The 16,743-nt window shown below is 43.8% G+C and overlaps 1 protein-coding gene across 1 annotated transcript in view; it reads left to right on the top strand.

Annotated features, from left to right (window-relative positions):
* Window positions 1-16,743, top strand: part of SETD3 (SET domain containing 3) — a 49,323-nt gene that overhangs the window by 2,093 nt on the left and 30,487 nt on the right. Inside the window, exons 2-5 of the mRNA XM_015565831.1 lie at window positions 3-62; window positions 2,241-2,389; window positions 4,297-4,369; window positions 4,664-4,920. Coding sequence (XP_015421317.1) covers window positions 3-62; window positions 2,241-2,389; window positions 4,297-4,369; window positions 4,664-4,920 — 539 coding nt within the window. The remainder of the gene's footprint in view (window positions 1-2; window positions 63-2,240; window positions 2,390-4,296; window positions 4,370-4,663; window positions 4,921-16,743) is intronic.

Raw genomic sequence — 16,743 nt, 5'->3', positions numbered from 1 at the left:
AGAGTGGGAAGAATATGTGCAGATCCGGTCTCTAGTGGAGAAAATACGGAAAAAGCAAAAAGGTACATTTTCTGGAATGATATTTTAAGAAAATTGTGCAGAGACTTGGCATAGGTCAGACAGGTGATGAGAGTAGTTACAGTCTGGGCTATTCATCCTCCCTGCTAGGTCCTTGTGGAGGGAGGGGCTGCTAGGCTGGGAGACAAGGGACTCTCTGGAGCCTCTCATTTCTGAGATGCCATCACCTGCTCTGGGAGGGGAAAACCATTGAGTTTTAGGGGGGGAATGTTTGTTTCTGGGGGCTAAAATGACACAACTTTCATTTACCTTTACTCTCTGAGATATGTATTTAAATCTGTTTGCCCATACTGCTTCCTTCAGGGTTTGGAGTCAGTCTGTAATGCTGTTCATGGCCAACACACAAGTATATACTGATTGGTTAATGTTTATCAAGATTTATGATGAACTCAATCATGTTTTGATTAAAAAAGAGATGTAGTTCTGTTTCCCAAGCTGTGTTTTACACGGTATATTCAGGAGACATCAGAATGATTCTCAGCCAGGCTGGCAGTGGGGCCAAGTATCAGATGAAAAAGCCTATTCAATATTCCTATTGTTTTTGTTCTATAAAGCAGAAAAAGTTAAGATTGGTATTCAGGACCACATGGGAGGTGGAAGGAGAAGGCATAATTAGTAGCCTGCCTTTAAAAGGATGAGAAAAACCTACTTGGGCTCCCTGTTTGTTTATTTATTGTCACGGAAGTGAGTCAGAAGAGAGTTTATTTGCTCTCTGAAGCAGGAGCTTTATGGTTCCCCATGCACACCTACAACATGCAGCCTTTGGGTTAGAATTCAGCGGTTCTCAATCTGTGGGTCGAGACCCCTTTGGCGGTCGAATGACCCTTTCACAGGGTCACCTAAGACCGTCCTGCCTATCAGATATTTATATAACAATTCATAACAGTAGCAACATTACAGTTATGAAGTAACAACGAAAATAATTTTATGGTTGGGTCACAACATGAGGAACTGTATTTAAAGGGCCAGAAGGTTGAGAACCACTGGGATAGATGGTCTCAAACCCCACACGGTGACAGGCCCCTTCATGAGGTGTTTATCTGCACCAAGTGTAGACTGTGCTAATCCTGGCTCACCAGATACGGGGCTGAAAAGTTTTGTATATCCTGTGTGTCTTCTGAGTAGAGACTGTGTACTACAACTGACACCAAAGTCAGGCGCTCATTTGTTCTCTAAGTCTTAGATTTTCCTAACAAAAGCAGTTTTCTTCAGTTAGCAAGGATATGCGTACCTAGCCTGGCAATGCACCATGCGAGGTGATCCTGCGCCACACCTCTAGTTGACGTTCAGTTACATGGTGGTGACACGGCCTGCTCCTCGTGTTTAATAAAGTTTCTGTTCCTCTCCTTTTATTCATCAAAAAAAATAATGGTTTTTCCTATGCCTGGCTTTTCATCTTTAAATTACTCCACAGAATTCTGTTGCAGAGCTCTCCAGTTTTGTGCTCTTAGGATCAGGGCTCATCCTTTACACACGTCTTCTTTTTTTTCTAATTTGTTTTTTATTTTCTTATTTATTATTTTTTAATTTTCAACTGAGGATATGTTTACAGATTTTTAGAGAGAGATTAGAATGAGAGAGAGAGAGAGAAACAGCAATGTGAGAGAGAAACATCGATCCATTGCTTCCTGTACATGCCCCGACCCCACAAACTGGGTATGACTGTAAATCCGACCTTCAACCTTTTGATGTACAGGACAACGCTCCAATCAACTGAGCCACCCGGCCAGGGCACACACATTGTCTTGTGTGCATGTGAGAACTACTGAACTTTGTTTTCATGGGTATTTTGTTAAAGCAAATGTGTGTATTATAGGTGGCACGCTGACTTACAGGGGAAGTTGCTCTATGCATCTGTAGTAGTTGTGAGGGCTTTCCCATCATATTACCTAGCAGTCAGTATTCATATGACCTGGGATCTGTAAATATTTCTCTGTAACCCACGGGAAGGTTAGGATTTTAATTCACCTTTCCTGTCACTATGTACTGTGACTATCTGGTGATTAGCTTTGATATTCTTTTTTTTTTTTTTTTAAAGATTGGAGTGCTTTACTATTTCCTGTGTTAGTTATGGTCTGTTTTTATTTTTATTTTCTGAGAGTAGCATGAATGATATATGTCCTAAAAGTAGCTCTTGTTTTGTAAAACATGGATTGATACAGGTCTGTCTGTTACTTTTGATGGAAAAAGAGAAGATTACTTTCCTAATCTAATGAAATGGGCCTCTGAAAATGGAGCTTCGGTTGAGGGTTTTGAAATGTTTAATTTCAAAGAAGAGGGCTTTGGTTTGAGAGCAACAAGAGATATCAAGGTGAGTTTATAAATTGTTGGTCTGGGGGGGAGTCTAAGTGTGTCTGGATTGTGTCGTGTAGAGGACACAGGACGTGGAGACATACCTTGGGCTTGTTCTGAGTCTTGTGGGTGGGGGAGGGCGAAAGGGTGCAGCCCACACTGCCCCTCCTGCTGCAGCAGTCCTCTAACTGACCCCGCTGTTCCAGGCAGTCCCTTGTTGCTCATACTCTTTGGGAGCTGTGCTAATAAGCAGTGACCGGGGGCAAGTCAGCTCACATTTCTGGGCCTCTGTTAGGAGACCATAGAACATGCCAAGGGATTCTGAGATTTAAATATAGAGAAGGATGTGGGTTCAGGTGGTTTGCTGACAGAGCACACCAGGTCCTGTGATTGGATGTAGGTGGAGATGGAGTTGGGGGTTTGGCAGTGTAGGGGATGCTTACCAGTTTTCTGGAATGGGTAACAGAATGGTTGGAGGCACCACTTACTGGACTGGCAAATCACGGCTGATAGGAAAAGAAGAAAATATACACCTGCTGAAGGACAAACGCTTTTCTTTACTCTTGGTAAAGATGGAGGGAGCAGCCTCTCCTGCCTCTCACTCTTGCCTCTCCTGCCTCTCAACAGGAATACTCTGATGATTTTTGGGAGAAGGAACTGGGGTTGGTCTTTCTCAGTGAGAGCTCCTGCCCACATGCGTTCGCTGTGCTGTGCTCTCTCCACCCTCTAAGTTTTCCAGGGGCCGGCCACGCGTGGGGAGGCCTCTGAGGTTCCAGTTCTGCCTGTAACTAGGTGGGAGGTCTGTCTAATTCTGGGATTCAGTAAGTGGTATTTTGGGTGAACGTCTGTTGGAGTCTTGTGTCTCTCTCATTTGGTTCCCAACTTGGGGAGAGGATGTGGGTGTTATTAGGTCCCCTCAAACTTGCAGCAACATTTTTGGCCAGCTGCTAGTTACCCTTTCGATGATACATTGTTAAACTGGTTTATTAGATGTGTATTAAATAATCTAGTATGCCAACGTACCTTGCTTATTATACCAGGCTTCCAAAACACACAGGTTCCTTCCTTCATGCTGCTTATAGTCTGTAGTAAGGGACAAGGCACACATAAACGTAATTCAAATAGTAGATAAATAGACGTTGGTAAACAGCAAGAGTAAACGAGATAGCATACATGCTTCTCATGCATCAGACGAATAGCATCGTTAGTGTGGATGCTGCCCTAAATACCTTAGCTGTGGTTTGTTGTCACTAAGTGCATGTTTTTTAAAAAGCTTTATTGAAACTGATACGTAAAAAATTGCACATGCTTAATATATACATTTTGCTGAGTTGAAACATCTGCATGATACCATCACCATGGTCAAGGTACTGTATAAATACACATACAGAACATACTGAGAAAGGCATTTCATTGCCAAAACATGTGTCTTGTGGGCTTGTGTTTTTGCTAGTAACTGTCATGTTTTAAAGACAGGCACATAGAAGAGGGACTGTTACTCCAGCTTGAAACATTGTAAGGTATTCTACTTCACATGGGTAGAGTCAAGTTTTTGCTGGAGGTAGAAATTTTGTCTTATTTTTAGCACTTACAAATATAAATGCAACAAAGAATAAAATAAACACCTTTGTGCTTTATCCCAAGTTGTTATAGTTGCTTCAAATTAGAGTCGAAAGTTTCTTGTGGTTGTCTTCTCAGTATATATAGTTTTTCTACTGGAGACAGGATTTTAAAGCAGCTTCCATTTATTTAAAAGCAACATAAATGCTTACAGTTGAGGTACTTTTGGGAACTAAAAATGTGGTGCTGGTATGTACCCTGAAGTTGTCCATGTGTGATGGGGTTTTTGCCCATAGACACAATTGGAGTAGAGACTATAGTGTGTTGTATTTTCATGATTCTGTTTTCTTATTTTTTCCCTTCTAGGCAGAAGAATTATTTTTATGGGTTCCACGGAAATTACTAATGACTGTTGAATCTGCTAAAAATTCTGTTTTGGGTGAGAATAATTTCTGAATGTTCAAAGCAAAGTGAAAATGATAGAAATACATAAAATTTCATTTTGTGGAGCTAAGGATATTTGGTTGTTTTCTCAATTAATGAACTTTCCCCCACAATTCATGTTAGGTGTTTCCCATGCTTATAATCTGACATAATAGATGAATGTCAAAAGAGAGATGCAAGTTACTTAAAACGTTATAGGATTGTTTAGTTTCCATAACTTTAATCATATAAATGAATACTTTTCAAAGAAATTGTGGAACTTACGCTATTAACTTCTGGGTTACTCTAGGACCCTTATATTCTCAAGACCGAATTCTTCAAGCCATGGGAAATATTACACTGGCCTTTCACCTGCTGTGTGAGCGTGCCGACCCTAACTCCTTCTGGCAGCCCTACATTCAGACCCTGCCCAGCGAGTACGACACCCCTCTCTACTTTGAGGAGGACGAAGTCCGGTCTCTGCAGTCCACACAGGCTGTCCACGATGTCTTCAGCCAGTATAAGAACACAGCTCGGCAGTACGCCTACTTCTACAAGGTCATCCAGGTGAGCTGTTGGCCACTCTCTGCCTGTCTGTGTGACAGGGTGGGGGGGTAACTGATCCCACAGATGTTCCACTGTGTCCCTCAGTAAGAATGCATCAACAGTTTGCTCTTTTACATTGTGAGGTGTTCTAGTCCATTGTTTCCGTTCTCACAGAACTGTCAATGAAAGATGGTTTGACTAGCTGACTTCATCAGTGTCCAGTGTTAATATAAACAGCAGTTGTTACCTATTATGACTAATAGTCACTGAGTTCTGAAAACAGATTACAGTAAAAATTTAAACCTCTAAAATATAGCACAGTGCTTGGCGTATAAATTTTCCTGGAAAATGAAAGTCCATTTGTGAGTTCTTGTTGTAAAATATTGACAATTTACTAAATTATAATGCTGATATTTTTTTCCAAGTATACTGTATATTTTATTAATTTTAATTAGCCCTAAGTAAAAGAGTCATATAAAAATCTCCATAAGGTTGGGAACATGGTCTCAGGGCCCATGGCTGGTAGGACAGCTTCCTGTAAGACCCTCGAAAGATACTGTGATTGAAGCCACCCTCCGCCAGCCAGTGTGGCGGTGATTGAGAAGAGAGGGCTCTGGGGCAGGTGCAGATTCCTGCAGCGCCACTTGGAGCTGTGTCATCTGGGCAAGTCTCCGTGCTTCCATTCTCTAACCTGTAAAATGGGGTAATACAGTGCCTGACTCCAGAGTTGCAGAGCGGACGAAATGCATTGATCTATGTGAGGCCCTCAGTATAGTCGGACTTAATAGAAATGCTCAATTAGTGTTACCATTTTGTGTTTTGATCCTTCGGGCCACGTTGTCTATTTTATTTGCTTATTTTTTCAGTTGTTTTAAATAGCTTCTCACCCTGTCCCCACAGTACCTTATGTTAGTATTTCTGAATCTTTTCTACTAAGAAACTCCCATTCATAAATGACCCATCACAAGCTCAGAATGGTTAAAATCTCTCATGTTTTGTTGCTGGGTTTTGGTCTCATGTTTTTAAATCTTAAAAATTAATGCAAATGTTGGCGTGCTAAAGTCATGTTAATGACTTACTGTAATGTCAGATTGGCATTGTAGGAAAACTGCCCCATCTCTCCTGTGACCCCACATGCCACTGGGTGCCCCGGAACCCACATTCCAGTGGGAGAAGCACTGCTTCCCATGTGGCAAACGCCATCACCCTGACAGTGTGTCAGTCCCGGTGTGGTTCTTCCTCAGAAGAAGCCAATGTCACCGTCACTTAACATTAGTACAAATAGGCAGCAGAAGGAATTATTACAAAATGAAACACGTCATAATTAGCTTTGTAGAGAATTTCTTACCCGGTGATTTAGTTTCAGAACAGGATGCGCTATGTGACATCAGGAAGGTATAGGCTATGGAATAGAAGAATTTTGCATAAGGATTTGTTACAAAGAAAAACAGACTTAAGCATAAGTTTTTAAAACATCCTATTTTGAGTCTAGCTGTTTTTCTAGTTTTAGAATGTTCTCATTGCTTCTGCAAGTCATTAGTCGCCGTCCCAAGTAAACACAGATGTTGGCATTGTACTGCCGTTGTTTTATTAGAACCAGGTTTCTCACACCAGCACCAAGCCATATCTCATACATTTCCAGGATCAGATGTGGGGCCCCTGCTCTTTGCCGTGGATCACTTCATCGGCACATTATCACTGAGGGAGGAAGGGAGTAGTGGCACATCGGTCCATAGTTACTGTTTCATTACAGTGACCTGCCTTCAGTGGGTTTTTTTTTTTTTGCATTATGACTCAACCTTTTTCAGTGTCAGGGGAACCCTCTTCTCAGAGAAATGCAGGTGTCATATCTCACAAACACTTGTATACCATTTGGGGGTTCAAATTCTTGAACTGGATTTTGCTCTTTTTAGTTTGACTTCCCATTTAAAGTCATCTTCCTGGGGCCTGCACCAAGCAGTGCATCTGAGCCGAAATCCATTGATTTTCTTCTGAGCTCATGCTGGCTGGGGGGTCTGCCAGCCACAGCTGTTGGCCACTGTCTCATGGTGCCCCAGCCATGTGACAGACAGCGAGCAAGACTCAGTTTCATGTGTCTGTGGTGGTGAAAGCTCGTAGTCCACCCTTATATCTTGCTTCAGACTTTAGGATTTTTATTCCAAACGAGAAGCACTGGCACTAATGTCCACTGATTAGCAGTTTCTTCAGAGAGATTTCTCTGTATGGCATTTTTTATCCAGTGTTTCTCTTTCTCTCTGTTGCCTATAAACTAAAAAAAGAATTTCCTGTGTTCTTTCCTCCCAGCATATTTCTTTGGTCAAAGGCCTTTTAGTGGCCACTTGCTAGTTCAGATTATTTTCTGTCTTTAACTTGCTTTACCACATTTTCTTAAACAATCTTTCCTGGCAAGTCTCCCAATCTTGTTCTTCAAAATCATTGTAACAATTATTTGCCATTTGCTGTTCCATCTAAATGTTAGGATTACTTTGTTGTATATCACAGAAACCTTATTGAAATTTTTGTTAACTACACTGAATTATCTCATTCTTGGGTATTCTTTGCTATCTTTTAATGAATTTGTATAATTTTTTTTCCCCCAGGGGGAAAAACCCCCAAAACATAAAGCAGTCTTTCTGGGCCTCTGCTGGTCTCCTGGTGGTAACAGGGGCCTGGGTCTTATGGTTTTCTTATGGTTTTTATATTGTATTTATGTTGTAATCTTCTTGAGATAGTATACAGTGAGTCCTTTAGGTGTTAAACAGATGATAGTATGGGTGTATCCAGAAGCCTCAAGCAGGTCCTGATAACCGTTTTATTCAGTGTGCATAGTCTTGTTGAGATGCCATAGGAATTTAACTCTTGTTCATATCACTTGGCCTATGGTAAGATTGGTTTCCTTACATGTCATTTTGCTTAAAATCACAGAACCCATCCACAACATTGAGGACTGACTACTGTACCTTATACATGAAGCACCTGCTGGTGAAACTTCATACTGTAGCTTAACGGTTGAGGAATGTTGACACCCAAAGCTAAATTTAGAAATGTGGTTCAGCCAGATTCTGGGAAAGGCGGTGTGCATCGACAGCCCTAAGTGGTGACATTGCTGTCAATTTGTGAGAGGGAAACCAGGGGAGAAGACAGGGTTAACAGCCGAAGACAGTTTAATGGCATTTACCACTGCTTTGGAGTATTAAACCCATAAAAATACTCCTCACAGATTAGGTCATTCCAGAGTTCAGCTCCAAGTTGAGTGTTCTGCCTGGAAATGGTCAGTTTTGTGGTAGAAATTAGTGGAAAAATAGATTTGACTTAAATCCAGCTCTGAAGTAATGCATTTGTGTGAAAGTGAAACAGGTTATATCAGATTTGACTTGACTTACCATAGATGAATGCTAGTCCAGATATTTTTCATTCACATCAGTGAAAAGGAAATGAGATCCTGGGAATGAACTGCTCATTTCATTGATAATCCCATCTAATGGACCAGGCCCTGCCACATGGGATGCCAGCTTGTCCAAACATTAAATGCTCGCTGGGACCCGCACATTTTCTGTGCTGATGAACTTGAGCATGGTACTCTCCAAGTGAATGGAGTGGCCAGGGTTTGACAGAATAGCGGCATAGCTATAAAGTTGCTGTTTTCCATGGGCCTCATAATTGAAGTGATTTGTCCCACTTTACTTGTGTTTCCTCTTTGGTGTTGGTCAAACAGTGTGAGAGGTGCAGGGGAAGGCATGCGGATGGAGAGACTCGTTTATCCATTGACTGTGAATGTCAAGGCTGCAGCCATTGCAGCAGTGTCCCCGTGTCCTGCCTCACGCTTCAGGCAGTGGAGTAGGCAGTCAAGTTGGCTGTTCTCCTTGAACAGGCAGCTTCTCCTACCAGGCTGTCATGGCAGAAGACTGGAGTAGGCATCCTCACAACCTGCTGAAAACAGGGCCACTAAGAGGTAGAGGAAGACGTGGAGCGGTTGTGGCTGAATACAAGCAGTCACTTCTCCCATTTTTTGTGGTCTCCTTGTGACAGAACAGCACAGGAGGTAACTTGCCAGAGATGGCTTTTTCCTGATGCTCACATCTACGTATAGAAGTCTGATCACACACAAGGCCTTAGGAATGAGCATCCAGGTGGAATAAAGACCTCTGGGCATTAGCGTGGCACTGTGAGTCAGCATCTGAAGCTGTTGTAGATGTGCGTGTAGATGTGGACTTGAGCGGCACTGGGAGGAGCAACGTGCAGTGCATTTCTGTGACTGCATCACCTCTGGTGGCAGTTTTTGTAAGGTGGTTTTTTTCCATATTGTCTTCCCAGGTAGCGCGGGGGCGGGGGAGGGGGGGTGTCTTTGTAGTCAGCAGAGACTCTGCCTAGAAACCAATGTCAGAGTCTCCTTCCCAGATGAACCAGCCCACCACCTCCTTCTGACCTTGCATTTACTGTCTTTCTGTTTTTAACCCATCGTATCCTCTTGATTGTTTATTCAACTAGTATTTATTGTCTCTCAAGTGCAAGGTACCACACCTGGGGACAGGGGCTAGTATTGCTGGAGATGCAAGATTTTTTTTAAACTTTTTATTTTGAAATACCTTTTAGACTCCCAAAAATGTTGCAAACATAGTACAAAGTTGAAAGTCTGGCTGTGGATACTGATTCTCAGACACCATTCTCCTGATCTCCTTCCCACTTCAGTTTTCCCCTTGAGGTGAATGTGTTCCGTCCGGGACATTCTGTTCGTTCTCTGGAGCTTCATGGCAGGGTCACATCTTCTCCTGACCGAGGGATGGGGAAAGGAGCAGAGCAGGTGGAGGGGGAGAGAACGCCCATGGAATTGCCTGGAGGTGTTAGAATCATGCCTCAAGATTTATTCCTTGGGTTGTGATAAGAGGAACTGGGTAGAGATTCCAGGGTGGAGGAGAGAAAGAATGATTTCTATTTTCAGGTTATTTATCTGAGTTGACTGGGGGCCTTTTTTGTGGTACATTAGTGTTCTGTGCTGAGTCTTTGTGGGACCGACCCAGGTGGGTCAAGGTGGGTTAGAGCGATTCCTGAGCACATCCTAGGGAACCCAGAGCCGATGCCCATGCCATTCACCCAGCTGGTCAGAGTGACCTTCCCTACTGCTGCTTTAATCCTTACAGTCACTTGCTGAGAGAGTTGTTAGTCCTTCCTTTGCAGATAGGAATCCCAGCTGTGGAGCAGGCTGCCCGAGGCTCAGGGCACCCTGGCCTGGGCTGGCTTCACAGCAGATCAGCTAGACCCCAGCCCGTCCTAGACACTGGCCGGCTGTGCCTCTGTCTGTCTCTAGGGCTGTTTTGTCTTAATTTGGGGCACAGAGCTGGTCTGGTTTTAAGTGCAGAGCAGGCTTGCTTAAATCTTTCTGGCTGATACTTTACAGAAAGCAGGCCTGTGCCTTGCCTTTCTGACTGCAAGGCCTTTACCTGTAGGGCCATCTGTGTGCCTGCACCGGGCTTGCCTGCTGGCAGGTCCTTCCAGCTCCCTGAAGGAAAGCCCCTCCTGTCCACCTTCGTCTCAGCTGTGCAGAGGTGGGAGATGTTCACTCCTAGAGGAAGCCGTAGGCCCCTGGTTCCCCTCAAGGTGTGATAAAGCCAATGGTCCTCTCTTTTTTATTATCCTTATCAATTTGGTGTTTTTGTTATTGTTAATCCTCACCCGAGGATATTTGCTCCATTGATTTTTAGAGAGAGTGGAGAGGCAGAGAGAGAGAAACATCTATGTGAGAGAGAGAGACATTGATTAGTTGCCTCCCGCAGGAGCCCCGACTGGCACCAGAGATCAAGTCTGCAACCAAGGTACATGCCTCTGACTAGAATCGAACCCGTGATCCTTCAGTCTGTGGGCTGACGCTCTAACCATGGAGCCAAACTGCCTAGGGCTCGATTTGACTTTTAATGATATAAAGAATGTGGAAACACCAGAACCTTAGGAAAATCAGTCCAGGCTTGCATGTTCTCTGGAGAGTTTCCAGTTCCTTTATATTTGTTGGAGCTTCTGGCTGTCTTGCTGAAATGCCCTGCCCTGTGTCCTTGTTTGTTCCTGAGAGCTGACCGTGACCATTATGAATTTGTGTTAAACGTAGCATAAGATACTGTTCTTATTGTGTCCTTACTTATGGTTTCTGATCTTGTAAATTACTCATCCTAAACATGTGCCTAATTTTCATCATTTTCAAGATGTGAACCATGTTTTGTACTATTGTTGAAGTTCTTTTTAGCACTAAGTCTCTGCTGGGCAGATTATCCAAAAAAGTGCTCTTGCAATGTAATAGTTTCTTGTTAAGAGCAGTTCTTCCGGCCTGCCCTGCTGTCCATTCTGCACCCAGCTGGCTACCTTTGACTTTTCCATCAATGTCTTCGTCAGTACTACATTAAAGGATGCAGTGTCCTGGAGAAGAAAGGTCATGCCTCAGTCTGAGCCTCTCGCCTGCTAGGTAAATCTCGTCAGGTTAAGGTGGTATCTGAGTTCCCCTCTCTGTGGAAAGGAGGTGGGTGCCTGCTGGCCAGGTTGGGGAGTAAAGAACTGATAATGTGCAGGGCCTATTGTACAAGTGCCCAACCCTGCCCCAGGCTCAGCAGTGTTAGCCCAGCCCCCCTGGACCATCCTCTGGTCTTCACCAGACCATGGCCCTGGTCTGGCCTTGATCAGTTCCGTGGCTTGCCCAGCTTCGTCTGGCTTCAGGGCTTTGCCATCTACTCTGGTTTCAGCTCAGATGTCACGTCCTGAATGAGGCTTTTCCTCACCATAAAGTAGACCTCCCTTATCAACTCTGTGTTAGTGTATGAGTCAGAGAAACAGAACTAATTGGGTGTGTGTGCATATAAATAGGAGGAGACTTATTTTAGGAAGTGGGCTCAGGTGATCACAGAGGCTGGCAAGCCCAACATCTTCAGGACAGACCCGCAGAGTAGACCCAAGGAGGAGCTGATGCTGCAGGTCAAGTTTGAAGGCAGCTGCTGCAGAGTTCCCTCTCGCGTGGGGGAGGTCAGCGTTTGTTCTACTCAGGCCTTCACCTGATGGGTGAGGCCCACTCACACTGGGAAGGGCAATCTGCTTTACTCAGTAGTCCACCAGTTTAAGTGTTATTCTCATCCAGAATAATGTGTGAACAAACCTGGGCACCGTGGCTCGGCTAGGTTGACACATAAAATTAATCATCACAGCTGGGCATGCTGTTTCTTTGACAGCATCTGTCCCTGTCTAATTGTTGTAGTATTATTTGTTACCTGTCTCCTCCTCTGGAGTGTAATCTTCACAGGCGGGGACCTTTCTCTTCTGAGTGCCAGTGTGACACCACTGCCTGTCACACAGGAGGCTACACAGAGCTCGTGCAGTGGGGGAAACCAGTCGACTTCTAGGTCTCCACGTGTAAGGCACATATGGCAAAGGCCTCTGTGTAAGTGAGGTGAGTGGCCAGAGTCCAGCCTGTTCTCCACTCCCCAAGCTGTGACCCCGCAGAGCTGCATCCTCATAGGCAGCTTTTTCGAGTTTGTACAAAGACACTTTATCCCTATTGAGACAAATGCTAAACCTGATGGGACCTCAAGAGGCAGCGTGAGCCCTAACTGGTTTGGCTCAGCGGACTGAAAGGTCCCAGGTTCGATTCTGGTCAGGGGCGTGTACCTTGGTTGCGGGCGCATCCCCAGTGGGAGGTGTGCAAGAGGCAGCTGATCGATGTTTCTAACTCTCTATCCCTCTCCCTTCCTCTCTGTGAAAAATCAATAAAATATATTTTTAAAAAAAGGCAGCGTGAATGATCGCCCTCCCGAGTGTAACAGAACAAGCCATCGCTCTGCTTAAAATTCTGTGGCCCATGATTTCTGTGTCCTATCCTTTCTTCCTCTCTCTTCCAAGTGGTGAAATTTGCGGTAAAGGAAGAATTTCAGATCCTCTACTTGTAGGATTTTAGCTAGCAGCTCTCCAGATAACTGGTTTATATTTTTATGGGCTGTTGTATTTTCTCTGTTAAAAAAAGTTCCTTCTATACTCTACAGAAGATTGGGTGCTGTTCATTGTACTTCACAACACTGTCAGCTTCTGTCTTCACCTCTTCCTCACCCGATGCTCACTTCCGTGAGTTCTTCACCTTCTCACCTGATCCGCTTGTAGACGATGTGTGCCCTTCTGCTGCCGAGTCCCCCCGTGAGTCCCTGCCTGTCAGGCTTCCTGACCGAGCTCTTTATGTTACCCAGTGAATGGCCCTCTGCTGCCTGTGCATGTGCAGACATCTGAGTGTGTGTCCCTCTTGACCCTTGCCCCGACTGTCCTGGAAATGACTGGGTCTCCACCTCACACGCAACTGTGACACAGTGCCCTACGATGATGACACTTTAGACCTGAATTCTGTTTCTGGACAGCCATTCCTTTTCGGCCCACCTGTGTTTTTGAGTCCTTGAGCTTTGTCACATGTCGTGATTCAGATAATGTCCTTTCACAATCAACTTTATCCTTTCAACTCTAAAGAAAAAGTGGGTTCTAAAAATTAGTAGTTGAAAACACATTATGGGTACTGTGTTTATTTTTATTTCCATTCCACCTCATAAGAAAAAATATAGTTCAGTATTCCTGTTTTTATTTTCTGCTACTAATGAAGTTTAAATGCTTGCTTCTCTTCCAGTTCAACAGTGGATCCTGTTAAGAGCTAGAAAAGTAAAATGGTGTCAGTCTCATGTTTGCCTTCTGGAAGTTTATAGTAGAGATGGGAGGGAAATAATTGGCAGGAAATGTTGGAAAAGAAAACTGGTAAACTTTCAGAGGCTGCGGTGTCTGCTGTCTGAGCCCCGTGCGGCCTGGGGCCTCAGATGGGACCTGAGCGTGGGCTTGGAAGGCAGGCTTGTCTGGTTGAGGGAAGTGGCAGTGAAGGTGTGGAGCTGGGGCGAGGGGGGCAGTGAGGAGATGGAAGACAGCCTAGCTCTACAGAGGCAGCACCCTGGAACTGAGGGACCAGCTCCCCAAGTCTGGCACAAGCATCTCCCTGGGGTGCCTGTGGCTTGTGTGGCTCAGGCCAGTGTGGGATGAAGCTGGGTTTTAGCAGCTGTTTACCTACCCAAGTGGCTCAAACTCAGTTTCCAAAATTACAGTCTACCCTGTCTCACTCTCAGACTTGGAATGCAGCAGAGATATCAGTGGATATAAATGTGTTTTTAAAATGTAAAGCATGCTCTTAACATAATTAACCGGAGCTGGGTCTCCTTACTTTCAGCAGTGCTGCAATGTCCTTAGTAGAGCTCCTGTACTTGATGTACAAGGGAGGGCGAAACCGTAAGTCCTTTACCCAGAAGCAGTACTGAGGGTGTGGGAGGGAGGGAGGGAAGGAGGGAGCGAGCGGCCAAAAATGTGGCAGGAGTCAGGCCTGAGGGCCTTCAGCAAGCCCTGGAATTTCCGACCTGCATGACCAGAAGCTATGCTATGGGGAACCTTCCCATCAGATTGGCCTGGGTTTGCCTGCCTATTTAAAGATCACCTGTCATCGGGGAGGCCATAAGACCTTACAGCCTGAGGAATTTGAGAAATATTTGAAGGTAGAATCGACAGTGTCTGTGATAAACTGGATGTGAGAGTTTGTGAGATAGTAAAGGATGATCTTGAGTTTTCTGGACTAAATTGGTTTTATCTTTTCCCCTTGCTCCTAAACTGGCTTTACCAACCTTTCTCTATTTCTAACGTTTATAGTTTAGAAAGGAAATTTCCAATCCTAAATTTCTAGCTTATTTTAACCCAGGGCACACCATAAGTAATCTTGTATCTGAGTTTTCAGTCCAGACAGGTTTATTTTATGCTTTGAAATAGATTTTTCAAGCAGAAATCTTTTGTATGCAAAAGTCAAGCCTGGAGCAAATTTTTATTATGGAATTATAAGCTTGTGAAAGTGAAGGTTTTAATGGAAGTGCTCACCCAACCTTAACCGTGGTGACACACAATGGCATGTCTGAACGAAAAGCTGTCAGACGAGCAGCTTTCAATTTAAATGTGTCAATGATTTCAAGACCGACTCTAATGAGTTTTAAAATCTTGGTGTCAGTCTCATGTTTTCCCTTAAATGCTGTGAAGTCATTTAAAATTAATAAGCCGGTTTTTATTTGGCAGCGTTTACATCAGAAACGCTATCATCAGTTTTGAAGTCCTCGCTTTTGGGTGGTCTTTTCATTAGTCTAAAGTGGATTAGTGGCTGTGGTTCTAGAACCAGAAGGACATTGGCTTCCTGTTAACAGGCAAGTAGGCTAACCTGAGGGACGACCTAGATACAGCTTCTGTGACAGGGCATGTGTCCGTGAACGTAATGCAGGTGTGAAATGGAGTCCCCTTGAATTAGTTAGCTGTGGGTATATTTAGGACTTAGAAATAGGGAAAAGCTAAATGACAATAAAACATTTGAATAACAGTTTATGGCGATAGATTTCAGTAGTTGTTATAGGATCAAAATTCTAGACAAAAACGGCTAAGAAATTCAGAGGCAGGAAAGACTCAAGTGCTTTAGGAGTTTGCCACATACAAAACATAGCTGTACTTTAAAGACAATAAAGATCAATAATAATTTTCAAACATTAAACATTATAAACTTTTTTTAAAAAATATATTTTATTGATTTTTTACAGAGAGGAAGGGAGAGAGATAGAGAGTTAGAAACATCGATGAGAGAGAAACATCGATCAGCTGCCTCCTGCACATCTCCTACTGGGGATGTGCCCGCAACCCAGGTACATGCCCTTGACCGGAATCGAACCCGGGACCTTTCAGTCCGCAGGCCGACGCTCTATCCACTGAGCCAAACCGGTTTCGGCAACATTATAAACTTTTAAATGAGATTTATTTATAGTTTTTCCAGACATCATATATGGCAAGTAACAGAAAAAAAGTAAAAATAGTATGTGTCTACTGATGAATTGTATAATAGTAGTACTGACATTTTGACTGTCAGTTATTTAAAATGCCAGTATAAATAGAATAAATATATAATAGGAACAGTGGTAGGGGATATTGAGTAACCCCCTGTAGTAAAGGTGAACAGCTTGGGTTGTTGACTGTTGTGGACTTTTAGTTTTGATTGTTGATGTTTTTTTTAAGACCTCACCCAAGGACATGCTTAGAGAAAAGAGAGAGAGAGAGAGAGAGAGAGAGAGAGAGAGAGAGAGAGAGAGAGAAACATCTATTTGTTGCCTCCCACACGTGCCCCAACCAACTGAACCACATTGATTGGCCAGGCAACTTTTAGTTTTATTAAATTGAGATTTAGCTTAGACATGTAAAGTACACATGCATTAAATATAGTTAGCTTCTATCCTAAAGAACCACACCAAGATTAAACTGTGGAACTTTTGTAGCACAGTAGGAAATTCCCCATGACCTTTCCCAGTCAGTACCAGCCCCCTATTCAGGAGGTAACCACTGTTCCATCTCTGTCACCATGGGTTACTTTCTTCCGTTGACAAGCTTTCTGTAGGTCGAATCCCCCTGTGTGGAGTCTTGCCCACCGCTGCCTTCTGCTCAGTGCATGTCTGTGAGATCCATCCGTGCTGCTGGGTGTAGGAGTAGGTAACTCTTTATTGCTGTGTAGTTTCCCATTGTGCATATTCCACACTCTGCTTATCCATCCTCCTCCTGATGGGCATTTTGGTTTTTTCCCAGCGTTTGTCTATTATAAATGAAGCAGCTCTTAGTCCTCTTGTATATGTCTTGTGAATTTATGTGTTCCTTTCTTCTGGGAACTCTCTGGGGAGAACAGTTGCTGGGGTATTGGGCAGTTTTATAAGTAGCTTCAGCTGACATTGGTAAACTGCTTTCCAAAGTGGCTGAACAGTTTACACCCCACTATACCTGGACTTTCCAGCT

This window comes from Myotis davidii, unplaced genomic scaffold (genome assembly GCF_000327345.1).
Source record: "Myotis davidii unplaced genomic scaffold, ASM32734v1 scaffold60, whole genome shotgun sequence".
NCBI classification, from domain to species: Eukaryota; Metazoa; Chordata; class Mammalia; order Chiroptera; family Vespertilionidae; genus Myotis; species Myotis davidii.
The sequence above is the reverse complement of the archived record's forward strand: the minus strand, read 5'-3'. Positions and strand labels throughout refer to the sequence as shown.